This window comes from Schistocerca cancellata, chromosome 3 (assembly GCF_023864275.1).
Source record: "Schistocerca cancellata isolate TAMUIC-IGC-003103 chromosome 3, iqSchCanc2.1, whole genome shotgun sequence".
Lineage (NCBI taxonomy): Eukaryota > Metazoa > Arthropoda > Insecta > Orthoptera > Acrididae > Schistocerca > Schistocerca cancellata.
In genome coordinates this window covers 715,146,356-715,160,482 of record NC_064628.1, presented here as the reverse complement: position 1 = coordinate 715,160,482, position 14,127 = coordinate 715,146,356, and the positions used below count along the sequence as shown (strand labels likewise).

General features: G+C 41.2%; 1 protein-coding gene across 1 annotated transcript in view; it reads left to right on the top strand.

Moving 5' to 3' along the window:
• LOC126175717 (nucleolar protein 14 homolog) overlaps positions 1–3,346 on the top strand; it is a 65,844-nt gene extending 62,498 nt beyond the window's left edge. Inside the window, exon 15 of the mRNA XM_049922649.1 lies at positions 3,043–3,346. Coding sequence (XP_049778606.1) covers positions 3,043–3,151 — 109 coding nt within the window. The 3' untranslated portion in view covers positions 3,152–3,346. The remainder of the gene's footprint in view (positions 1–3,042) is intronic.
• Positions 3,347–14,127: the final 10,781 nt, after the last annotated feature.

Below are 14,127 nucleotides of genomic sequence, written 5' to 3'. Positions count from 1 at the left end.
GATGGAAGGGAGGCCCCACTGAACAAGGTGCCACATTGTTTAAGGCATTGGACTCATTTTCAGGGGAAGTGCAGTTCAAATCCTCAAATAACCATCACCGTTTAGATTTTGTGCTGCTTCTCCAAACCATTTACATTGTTGCTGGGACAATTCCTTCGAAAACAGTGCATGGTTGATGTAGCTTGCTGTCACTATCAGTTGTTGTCTTTCCGTGTGGTCCATATAATGACCAGTATCACACCAGACTCTAATGTTATCTTTTTTCAGGTGGATTACAAGCTAAAGTGGAATCAGTACACACATAAGCTGATCACAAAGCATGATTTGGCATGTTTTGTACTCTTCTCATGTTACCCTGCAAACAAAATAATGTTATCTGGTTTGGTATTCTTTCACTCCCTGTTATTTTGCAGAATTAACTTTTTTAATTTTGTGGCTTAAGTCGAGCAAGCAGCAAGAATGTTCTGTGAAGTAGATAACCTGACCTCTTACAAAGTCCTCTTCAAAGACCTTTATTTCTTTGTGGAATTTGTTGCTATTAATAAAAATTTGTTTCAATTTAATTACATCTCACACACTCACTATATAAGACATAAAAAGTACCCTTATGGTTTGCTGAAGGGTGTTCTGTACTTTAGAGCAATGGTACTGTTAAAGCTGTCTTCGGGTTGGAAATTAAAAAGAAAATGAATAATGTAGCATAATAATGGTGACATTGTTATTGTTAATAAGCGATGATTCTTAAGGCACATAAGTAAGCATTCTTTCACAACTGTCAGTGTATACTTTGACATGGTAAGAAAGAAAAAGCTTATAAAAACCCTTACTTAAAATATTTGGGCAAGCCACAGCTTTTGGCAGAGAAGGGACATTTCTGTTAAGTTTACATATTATGTCCGTTCGTTACCATTCTAGGTATTCATAATAAAGCACAGTATTTAAATGAATTTAAATGATATTTAATTTTTAATACCAACAAAAACAGCAGTTTTTGACAGCTCGTGAAAGACAATGTTTTCTTCACTCAATGAAATGTACTTTTAAAGTCGTAGACTTGTTTAATGGCATTGCCCTGTGTGCTCCACAGTTTCACACAATCTCCAGAACATTCACTTGATACATCAGATCTACATTACCGTACTTTGTGTGATGTCTTTGGCTTTGATGAAGGTGTTTTGCACTGCTTTGGTTGGCTGGAGGATGGGGTGGAGGTGTGGTGTTAAGGTTGCAGTAGTGTCTTTTGCCATTGCATCATTCATGTTAACTGAATTTGAAAACTCGGTTTTCCTTGATTTTCAACATTCTGTATCAAGAAAATACTTACCATGTAATTTACATTTCAGGAGGTGCTGTCTCGCATATTCAGTGATGGAAACATCACTACCTATGTACTTCTGTGCATGCCCTAATCTCTCTAATCTTATTCTTATAATCCCTGTGCAAGATATGTAATGGTGGCAACATAATGATCACACATCTACTTCAAATACAAGTTCTCTAGATTTACCTACCAGGGTGTTTCGAGAACTGCATCGTCTTTCTTCCAAGCAGTCCCATTTAAGTGCCCTGAGCAATTTTGTTACTCTTTCATATAGTCTTTGCCAAACTGTTAATATCCTAGTCGCATGTCTGAATTCATTCAACATCTGTTAAGTCTATTTGATAAGAACTCCCAAACACTGTGACAGTCCCCTAGAATTGGTAACACCAGCATCATGTATATGGTTATTTTTACAGATGCATTGTATTTTTCCACAGTTCTTCCAAGAAATCCAAGCCTACCATTCACCTTCTCTGTTACTGATATTATGTGATTTGCTTCTTAGTAGTACTGCTAAGTATCTACTTGATTTAAGGTGCTCAAAAGATTTGCTACTAAACATGTAATCAGAAACAGTTGGGTTTTTTTCTTTTTGTGATAAGCATTATCTTATGTTTATCCACATTTACTTAGATAAACATTTACAAGATTAAATAAATAATAAATACATTTTTCTCTGAGCTTGTGAAGAAAAGGTGCAAAGATCAAAACATTAAGAATTACCTTCTGTTATTGATGTTTTTTTTATTACCCCTCCTTTTGCGATAATAAACGAAATTTTTGTCTTTTTTTCCCCCCACATGTACTAGGTTTTCTACACTGACTGTAGTGTTAGAAAGTGTAACTCCTTCATCTGAATTCATACACAGTAAGCACTTGATGTATGGCATTGGGTACCTCATACTCGTAGATACTCTCTCCATTCTCAGTCTGTTCACAGTTATCGTAGGTGTGTAACTGTTGTATGGTTCCACATATCACAATTTTTGTAATTTTATCACAATAGCTTATGTGAGGTGCAAGCAATGTGCTTTCAGAATTTCTTGAAATGTGGATGCTCAAAATATTTAGATCAATCCTTAACACACAGTATGATACTGCTGTGCAATATGTGTGTTTCTACCAAATAAAGGTGTCACAAATCCTGAAATTTTAGATTAAACTTTTGTGACTTCTTCTGTCAATCCATTGCAATGTAGATGCCAGACAGGTGAGTACTACTTGTTGATGTATCATGTGGGCATCTCATTTGCATCCTGTAAGTTATGTACCTATTGAGCAGCCATGCCTTCCTAGAATCCTCCCAGTAAATCATTGTTTAGTGTTTGCATTTCCCTCTTTGACCCTGATGTTTGTTTTCTGATTTAATAATATTAAGCGATATCACAGCGTAGTAAATGGTACAATACATACATATTTTGTCTACATGTGGCTACCATTTTACATTTGTGTATGTTTTCATGCACTTGCTGTAGTATGTTAGCAAGTGCTGATCATATTATGTGAGAGAAACTTTGCAGCTCAATCATCTTTGTAAGTGAGCTATGATGATGATAATTGAGTGTTATGGACAGCTGTAATCTTACTGTTGCAGTCTTGCTGCCTCTGTTGTGAACACTTACTAGATTGCTTTTCTGATTATTTATCATATGGATTCTGTGCAGTGTATTTTAACAGATTTCTAATAAAAGTTGCTTTCAATGAAAAATGTTTGTTTGCAGTGACCTGGAACGCAAAGAGAAGGTTAAGGAAATTTTTGGAAGTGCAGCTATGCAACAGGGTGAACTTAATCTTCTGAAGAGGAAAAAGGAAGCCGGTCGTAGACATTGAATAGAAGAACATAATGTCACATCTTTGTGGCATCAGTGTCGCTATGTGTGGCAGATTTCAGAAGTAGTCTGTGAAAATTTGAAATGTGCTGCTATTAGAACCAAGAGTAGAGCTGTCATCCTACACAGTACTTGTTCCAGTATCTTTGTATTATAAAAGATCATCTTTGTGTGTGTGTGTGTGTGTGTGGGGGGGGGGGGGGGGTTGAGAGAGAGAGAGAGAGAGAGAGAGAGAGAGAGAGAGAGAGAGAGAGATGTAATAGAGCTTGAGCAGGTTAATTATCCTGAAATGACTGCACCATAGGAGTTTATCACCATACTGAATAATGTGCTGTCAAGCTGTATCAATAAGACTTGGACAGTGCAAATAATTGTAAATACTGTAAGATATTTTGTAATTTAATTTGTATATATCAAATAAAAATGAATTGTACTTATATTTTTACTATAGACTAAGTCTCTTACTTTTGTTATGTTTCCCTTACACACTTGTCACCATCAGTGTGGTATCATTTGTTAGGTTATTCTGGAAAAAAGACATATTGATGTTTTGTTTCATGTGTGGAAAGGGACAAATGGCAAGTGTTTCTGCACTTGCATGACACTGTGACATCATCTGTTCCATTTGGGTGTCCATACTCTGCCACATACAGTGTCAATGTACTAACAGTTTTGTACAGACAATCCCCCAGTGTCCTTCGTGAATTAACTGTGACATGTCTTTTTGCAAAACTTTAGGAATCAACACATGTGACGGTCCACTGTTATTTTAAACAAGAATCCCACCTTGACGTATAGCGAGGCTATGCCAACGTGCAAAGTATCTGCGCACTACAGAGTTCTTTATGATATGCAGTGAGTGAGGCCAAGATGTGTGAATGTATTTTAGCAAAATGTCCAAATCTGAATCAGCTTCCTTACCTGTGCAATTTTCCTATTGTTCAGAGGTGAGGATTGAAGAAATTCAGAGTCGTGAGCATCGATGTGACAAGAAGGTGCATCAGAAGCGTCATAGTCTGTATCAGGGCCAATCAGAAGACATGAAAGTGCGTCCGCATTACCATGTTGAGATGTTGCACATACACAACCTCGTACTGGTGTTGAGACAACCACAGAGCCCATCTTTGCAATTTTTGGGCAGTTTATACAGGAACTGGCTTCATCGGATGAAACAAGGACTGCAGTAGCTTGTAATCTGTTACTAAGTAGAATTTTCTGCCATACAAATAGTCGTGGAATTTGGTGACACCATACACAATAACCAAAGCCTCTTTCTCTATTTGTGAATAGTTAAACGAGCTTTGGACCACACTTTAAATGCGAAAGCAATAGACCTGTCATTATCACCAGTTCTGTGCAAAAGCACTGCGCTGATTCCATAACAAGAAGTGTCAACTTGCAACACAACTGAAAGTGAACCAGGTGTCGATCACTGAGCAATATATCTCTAGGTTTTTGAGAAGCTTCTTGGCACTCCTCTGTCCAAACAAAGGGGACATTCTTGCGACTCAAACGATGCACTGGGGCTGCGATTTGTGCAGAATTTGGTATGAACTGAATATAATAGTTCCAGTTTCCCTAAGTCTGACTGCAATTCTGTGATGTGAGTAACTGGCAGGTCACGTATGGCTAACAAAGGTGACTGAAGAGGATGCACATCTTGACTGTTTATGACATGACCAAGATACTGCAACTCAGCTTTAAAAAAAATCATACTTCTCCAATCTACACTTTAGTCCTGTGTCAGATAACACAAGAAACAAAGCACACAAATTTGCAGTGTGTTCTTCAGGTTTATGACCTGCTATGGCAATATTGTCGAAACAGTTTGGTACATAACCAGTCAGCTGTTCCAAATACCATTGGTAAATGGCAGGTGCGGAAGCACTGCCAAAAGGCAAATGCAAATATTTAAACAAGCCCAAATGAGTGTTCACAACACACACAGTTTGAGATTCTACATCTAGGGGTATTAGAAGATATGCATCGCACAAATAAATTTTTGTCTGTCCAAGAGATCCTTTGGGCGTGGCACTGGATGAGTATCAATCACAGTTTGTGGGTTGACTGTAGACTTAAAGCCAACTCAGAGGCACATGCGACTTGAAGGTTTGGGGAGCAAAACCAGTTGATCTGCCCATTGGCTAGCTTGTATGAGTGCAATAGCTGCGCTATCTTGCAATTCTTGAAGTTCAGCAGCCATTTTGTCCTGTAATGCAATGGGAACACTTCTGGCCTCTCAAAATTTAGGCTGAACATTGTCTTTCATTATAATATGTGCAACAAAATTGTAAGCCTTACCTAAACCTTCAGAAAAGAGTTCAGGGAATTCTTTCAGCAATTTAGCTACTCTGTCTGTGGCATTGAATGCAGTCACTGACAACAACTTGTTCTGAATTTGAAAGCCAAACAGATCAAGTGAATCAAGACCAAATACGTTCTCAAAATTGCCTGATTGTAGCGCAGTGAACGTCACAGTTCACGTATGTGAGTGACACATGGCAGGCAAAGTACATTTTCCGAGAACAAGAATGTCTTGTCCATTATAAGCTGTCAGGTGCGTGCTAGTTTTAGACAGGTGGGGGAGCCTAACAGTTCATATGTATTATGATTCAGCACTGTAACAGAGGCACCTGTGTCCAACTGAAATTTCACCCATTTTCCACCAAGATGCAAATGAACAAAAAGTTTGTGGGACTGGCATAGCACTAAAGAAACTGTTTGTGTGCTAGTTTTGCTAATGCCTGCAGCAGGCTTTGACTACATTGCATTGATTACTTGGGCCTTGTGACTAGATTTGTGTGAGCGGGCAGAATTCTTGTGTTTGTTCCATTGCAAACATATGCATTGTACGTGACCTTTCTTGCCTCAAGCGTAACACGGTGCTTGCCTGGATGGGCAGTCTTGGCGTTTTTGCCATGAATAGCACCGAGGGCATGACTTAATTCTGTTCACTGATGTAGCTGCCTGGTTAGGGAACCTGAAAAATTGGTGGCTATTCAAATTTATCAGATGCTACAGCACCTAAATCATACTGAACTAGAATAGCTGCCACCACATTCACTTATTGGTCATAATAATTAGTTAAAGAATCTACATCCTGATCATAGGAAATAAAGTCAAATTAAACACCTTCCATCCGTCAGTTTTCAACCTTATTTTATTTGGCAACCAGTTTTGGCACAGGGCCGTGACTGACGTGTAGGAATAATCTACCTCACTTGTAATAGAAGCAGGGGCCAGCAATACTGGTATTAGTAGATATCTACATGCTACAGTGACCAAACATCACCCGCCTACTGCCGGCCAGTCTTATTCGTTCATCCTCGGTGTCAGTCTTGTTGTTTCTAGGAATACTACTGACTTGGTTCACTAGACAATCAAACAACTCATATTAATGGGTTTTATTACAATAAGAAAATTACAGATACTTAACTTTGGCAATTACACACATGTTGCAAGCAAAGGGTGACATACGAAATAATCAGTCTTTGCAGTGTATGCTGATCTTTAACTGACAAAAGTTTTTCCTGAACTGCTGTCGAAGTGGCCAATCTTGAAGCTGCTATGCAAGTGGGCTGCCACCAGTCAGGCGTGGAACTTACGTCATCTTCACACAGGGACTTCTGCTACTGTGTTGTTGTCCTGGAAGGAAGGTCAGTCAGTGAGTGGAGCGATTGGCTGATCTCTTCTCACAACCTTCTCTTACCTGTCGTTCCCAACTGACATGCTGGTGCTTGACTTTACGCTGTAAAAGGTGCAGATGTGGAAGCACTACAGTGTGCTGCTGTGTGACAGGGAATTCCTCCGTTGGTGCACTCAGGTTCAGTCAGCCAGAACCTTGACAACACACTTTTTTCGTCTTATTCAAATTCAGTCTAATATCACACCACTGTCTTAGGTGAACACATAAATGCAAGGATGTTTCAAGATTTGACTAGCCAGCCAGATGCAAACCCAGAATGACAGCCCTTTTAAACTCTGTGGTAATATCTTGCATGAGCATATGGTAGTCTTTGTTGTCTTCCACAGTGCACACTAACCATTACATGCCTTGTCGGATCTGATAATATCGTGTGTGGTGACAACACTGAAGCATGATTGCTGTGATAACAGTCAAAGATGATTGGAACAGTAACCATTTACATACCTGCTGTTGGTACATATGTGTAAGAATTGTATCTACATCAAACTATTTCTTCCAGGTGCATAACTTTTTCATCAGCATGTGTATTTCCAAGTGGGAATTGCAGGAATTGAAAGATTTGAACTCTATCCTGATTCAGAGTATCTGAAACTTCACTCTCAGTGTACTGCTTTCCAGGAGGGGAATAATTTTACAAGACGTCACCAGAACTGTGCTAATTGTCTCTTTCGTTCAGTAACTGGAAGAAGAAACAGGCTACGTTCGATAGCACAAGAGAAAGTGAAGCTTATAGTATAGATAAATAACGGCAAGAGTGATATTCCATCCTGCTGAGTAAGAGAAATTATCTGCCCCACTTTGTCTTCCATGTCTTTTCTGTGAACTCATTTCCTGGAAAGCTTGAGCAGCAGGATAGAATTTGGTCTAGTCTATTGCTAAAGAGTGGGCAGAGCTCATAAAAATGACTGTGTGCAGTGACGGGTCTGTTTATGTACTACTGAATAATAAGTCCAGATGGAAATATTGGCAATGTTTGTGGAGGCAATCTATTGACCATGCCAAATGTAATTTAACCTGTGATGGATAGCACACCAGTCACACACTTGCATGAATATTTCTCTCCTTGTTGCATAGTTTTTGAAACAGCTTAGACAGTTTAAACAGAAATTTCTGGATGAGGATCCACTCATGAACCTGATTATTTGTATTCTATATACAGCTAAACAATTGCTACAGATTTGCTGATTTTGAGAATTATGGTTAGTTTAGATCCCTACTGAACTTCTATGTCATTCTTGTTTCTTGCCTTTGCCTCATGCATTACTGAAAATTGTTAATTTGTAGTTGTTCCCTTATATTTTTTTCCTATTTGCCATTTCGTACAAGTGAACAAAATTGCACTTTCCACAGTATATACAAATATTATGTCACTCCTTTTTTGTCTCCTAAAAGTAAAAAATTAAATTTAGCCAGTTCATACAAACCTCATTGTGTTGTAGGTTAAGTTAAATGCAAATAAAATTCTTGAAACCTTAAATTTGTTTCCAGTTAACCTTCATGTGATAATTCATCATTTTTACTTCCACTTTCCAGGCTGTATTCCCTTCCTCCTAAACTAAGAATTTAACTTAAGACAAGTATTATATCTTTAAAGATTAATCAGAAGAGCATATTATCTTACACTGCACACTGAATGCTTAATGTTGTTCAAGACGTGGGTTTTTGTTCCCATGCTAAAGCAGGTTAATCATAACAATTTTAGAGATTCTCCATTTCAATCAGCTGGAACTTCCAGGATGCAAGCTTCCATAGGCTCTCCTTTTGAGCTTTCGCGTACAATGTATACGGGGTGTCCCATTTATCTTGACCACCCTAAATAACTGTTTGTCTAGATGCAAATTACAAAATGTTTCAAGCAAATGTTCTTTAGCCATCAGGGGGACATCAATCAGCATGTTTGCCTTCGTTGTAGCTTTGTTTTCTAAAATGATATGTGCAGCAGTATGACTTTTTTTAAATGGCACCCTGTGTCTTTTATTCAGTGATTCATTTCCTCTCCTAAAGACCTATTCAAAAATGTGTCACAGTGTTCCATTCACTGAAACACAACCTTATTAATTACATAACACAACATTGACTTTGAGCCCGGGATCACAAACTAGTCCACTTGCTGGACTTGTCAGAAAACAAATGAAAACCAAGATTTATTTATTTAACGTATGGCTAAGCCCCCCTGTCGGGCAGGCCGTTCGGCGGGTGCCGGTCTTTCAATTTGACGCCACTTCGGTGACCTGCAATCGATTAGGATGATGATGATGACAGCACAACACCCAGTCCCTAGGTGGAGAAAATTCCCCGACCCAGCCGGGAATCGAACCCGGGCCCAGTGGACTGACAATCTGTCACACTGACCATTCAGCTACCGGGGGCAGACATGAAAACCAAGTAAAAACATAACACAAAATTAACTTAGTACCATTGCCCAGGAGTAGAACTTTCAAAGGTGCTCCAAGTGGTGACCCTGGATACCCATACAATGGTGCCTTCGTTGAATGAAAGAATTATTTGCTGCTTCCAGTGTTGCCTGCTGAAGAGAATTACAAGCAAACACAATACGTTCCTGCGTGTCCTCTGGAGTCGTTGGAATATTGCTATAGACAACATCTTTAGTGCACCCCCAAAAGAAAAAACTCCAGAGGATTTAAATCAGGTTACCTAGCAGGCCAAGTAACTGTTTCTCCTCGACCAATCCATCTGGTAGGATACCATTGGTTCAGAACACGACGTGCACACAAGGTATTATGTGCTGGACATCCATCGTGTTGATACCACATAAGCATTCTGGTTCTTAGCAGCACTACATCCAGAAGAGGAGGAAGAATTCCTATGAGGAAGTTGGCATACGCTGTGCCATTTAGACTACCATTGATAAAATAAGGGCCAATAATTTTAGTACCAAACATCCCACCTGACAATAACTCTCCACTGACACTGATGTTCCACCTATCTAAGCCATGGGTTGTCACTGGACCAATAATGCATGTTCCTTGTATTTACCTGTCCTTTTTTTGAGAAGGAATATTCATCGGTAAGTAGAACACTGAAGAAGAAGTTCGGGTCGTTGAGGATTGGCTGCTGTGCCCACTGACAGAACTGTACACGATTCTGGAAATCATTCTCATGCCCCCCGCCCCCCCCTTTGGGTTCGGGGGTTAGAATAGGCCCGCGGTATTCCTGCCTGTCATAAGAGGCAACTAAAAGGAGTCTCAAACGGTTTGGTCTTACATGATGGTCCCCTCCCGGGTTTGACCTCCATCTTTCTAAATTCTTCCGAAGAGCGAGCCAATTGCGGAAGGGCGCCTTACATGGTGCACTGTATCCATCATGTGATGATACCTTTAGGCGGCTTTCTCGTTGTCACAATGCTGCCCCGCTCGTTTTCCCCCTCTTGGGGGAGGATACGTTCCTGGGTGCGATTACACCTATGCACCGTGCAGTGTTGCTTTTTGCTGAGACGATGACCTTGGACATTTTACCACCTAAGATCCAACACGGTAGCCAGTCCATTGTGGTGGGGCCGCCATGTACCCTGTTGGTTGTAGCCCCCTGACAACACAGGGATCGCTCTACTGATGCCTGCACCGTTAACTCCCCACGTATGCCAAGGAGTAGATGCCTATCCTCCTGGGGTATCGGGACTCCCGGCAATGGCCATCCTGCCAGGTGGCCCTTTCTGAGGCTCGGTGGCGCCCGTAGGGAGGGCCCTTGGTCGGAGTAGGTGGCATCAGGGCGGATGACCCGCACTGAAGTGTGGTACATCATCTCTCGCTGGTGGCCAGCCACCCGCAGTCTCTAACCGTTCTCGGGCTCAATTTAATGCTCAGTACGATCCGAAAACGTTCCCCTCCCTGGCCACACTGTGGGAGGAGCGTAAGTCTCAGGATGGCAGTAACAGTTATTCGCCCCGATTCTTAGTTTGTACGAGAGCTGATGGGGAGTCTTTTCTATCCACAAAGCCTCAGTTCTTTGTCGAGCATTTAGAGGACAAGTTTGGGGAGGTGGATGGCTTGTCTAAAATGCGCTCTGGGTCACTACTGATACAAACGGCATCCTCTGCCCAGTCACGATGGTTACTTGCTTGTGACAAGTTGGGGGATGGTGCCATTACAATCACACCCCATAAGAGTTTAAATATGGTCCAGGGAGTTGTTTACCATAGGGACCTTCTTTTGCAGTCTGATGACGAGTTGCACACCAATTTAGAGTGCCGAGGTGTACATTTCGTCCAGCACGTTCATCGTGGTCCGAAGGATAATCAGATTGGTAACGGTGCCTTCATTTTGGCCTTCGAGGGTGATACGTTACCGGAGAAGGTCAAGGTGATGGTCTACTGATGTGACGTCAAGCCCTATATCCCTCTCCCGATGCGGTGCTTTAAAGTTCGGCCATATGTCATCCCGCTGCACTTCCAGCCTCACATGTCGAGATTGCAGATGCACATCACATTCCAATATTTCATATGTCCCGCCTCCCATCTGTGTAAACTGCGGAGAGCATAATTCATCTTGCTTGCCAGACTGCAGAATCTTCCAGAAAGAGCGCAAAATCGTGGAATATAACACCCTGGACCGACTGACCTATACTGAGGGCAAAAGGAAATATGACCGACTACATACTGTGAGATTGACATCTTCCTACGCCGCTGCTACAACAGCTGTGCTAGCCCCATCAGTTTCGAGAATTCTGGCCAGATCGATGAGTAGTACAACTCCTCCTGCCCCCTTGCCCGTGGGGGGGCTCTACCCTAAGCATCAATATTCCCATGACCAAATCAAAGGAAAATGATGACTTGTATGAAAAGGCTGCTAATTGTCATATTTGCGGGCTGGCCTTAGATAGAAAAGCTGAGACTCCTCGTAGAGACCATTGTCATCTTACGGGTAAGTTCCGCGGTGCAGCCCACAAAGCATGCAACTTGAAGAAACAATCCACAGTGACGCGATAATAGAGGACAAACATTATCCGCCACAGGAACGTAGGTGGAACCAGGGTAATAATAACTGGAAACCAACCAATAAAAATGGAAGGGATCAACCAGTGCAGAACTGGAGAGCGAGTGAAGACCACAATCCAGAACCTACACAAATAATCAAAATACGTCCGGCGAACCCTGGCCGTACGCAAACTGCGCAAAACAGACAAGAATGACTAGGGCGGCACACTCGGCAGCGGAAGAACGCGGCCGGGAACAAAGTAGTGTATAATTAGATCAGATTTTTGTGATTTGTTGGCGATGTTTATTTGTATTAGTATAGGCAGTGTTTTATTTGTGTTTTGTGATTATTTGTTTTATATTGTGTGTATTTATTTTCCTATTTTCATGTGCTTGTCTTATTTTGGTATGGATTGTGTGTATATTATGTGTTTGATGTTAAATTTTGTTGTATGGGGACTACTGGGTCGCTTAGTATAGAAAATTTGCTTCAGCTATGACACAAACAATATTTAGAAGTATTAGATTAATTATAGAAGGGGTTATCTTATGTAGATAACTTCCTATACAAAATTTTATGGCAAGGCTATTGGACAGGAGAGCTTTCAGGATAAAATCTGGCTCTGTGGTGGATGGATTTGGGGTGTGTTGAGCGTGTTGTGATGTGGTAGGTGGATATTGCGTCCCACCGAATGTGTTGCGTTTCTTGAGACGAGTGCAGGGTATGACGTCCGATGCGGTAGTGTTCAGGACCCACCCGTTGCGTTATCGGCGTATGGCGATTGTGGGTGTTCCGGGTGATAATTATGAGGTGGTCTGTCCGACGCAGTAGTGTTCGAGACGCACCTGTTATCTCAATTGTGTTGATAGTGTGAGTACGGTGATCAAAACGACTATCCGGTGGCCAGTCAATCGAAATTAGGCGATAGGGACGCATCAAACATGGATAATTCGTAATCGGTGCGATGAGGATGTTGTGTGAAAAGACGAGTTTTGAGCCGTCATAGAAAGACGTAAATCAGGTGGCTGGTCGCACGCAATAGCGTGATCGACAGAGCTTATTGATGATTTGGGCCGTAGGAGTGTTGTAGAGACGTATTAGCGACGCTAGCCGAGTCTAGGCTTAACTATTTGAGTTAAGCAGAGACGCTAAAACAACACGCCAGTCAGTTTAAAGGATGATAATGAAGGTCACCACAAAAGATAGATGCTCTTAAGTCCAGCCATGAACCTTGACCACTATCACTGATTTTTACTTGTTGTAACGCGTAAAACTAACTCTTGTTTTGTTCAACAGATAAGCATGACGTTGAATTGAGCCTGCCGTTACAGACAGAAGCAGACTAGGAGCGGAAGACCAATGCCATAATCAGTCAAACTAGCGTCGTCTTCAGAATTAGACTAACTGTTCTAAAACATATTAATCTTTAACACCATCAGTGGTTGAATTCGTTGTGTGGTGAGCAGATCGAGCGTCTTCATCACACAAGTTGCTGAGTGGGACGGAGAGCACGTAAGAATGGCGTCATCAGCTGAGCTGTATGGGAGCCAAACGAAATCAAATTGAATGATGGATGAGTCTGCGAAACGTAATCCGAGTGGTCCTATACTTTCGGTTCCTCTGAGAAGGTAAATATGCGGTTAATTTCTTCCTTGATTACAACACCGAACAGTTGGTGAAGAGAGTCTTATTGCACTCCAAGTAATAGTATTACAGGGAGGGAGATATTGCTGCTGTCATGGAGATCAGCCAGTGGCATCAAAGTTATAGTGTAAATTGAGGATATATGGATAGGTACGAGGCTGGACATTACTGAAATAGACTGAACAAGGGTGTGCGATAGACTGATGTAAAAAATCGAGGCTGTTGGCAGTTTAAGTACAATACATTCTATCTCTGTATTGGCATCTTTGACCGCAACAGTGACAGTGTATCATTTACTCACTGTGGATGCTATGATGAATTTAGCAACTGTAGAGGCAACACACTGCGTATTTCTAAAGCATCAAACACACATGCACCTCTGTGGTATACTCTGTTGTAAGGGACTCGTCTTGTAGAAGATGGTGGATACTAGGAGAGAGTTTATATACGAGGATTGGAAATTTAACAGTGGAAACTATTTACTTACAGCTCGTACAAAATAAATATGTCTTTCAAAGTTTTATTGACCTTCAAAGTAGTCTCCAGCATAGTGTATAACCCTTGCCAGTGATGCTCTTTGCAGTGTCACATGTGTCGACAGTTCGAGTGGCGCGGTCTGTTAATCGATGAGTTGCAGCAGTCGTCAAGCAAATGCCGTGAAGTGTTTCCTTCAGTCAGAAATCGAGTTGAACT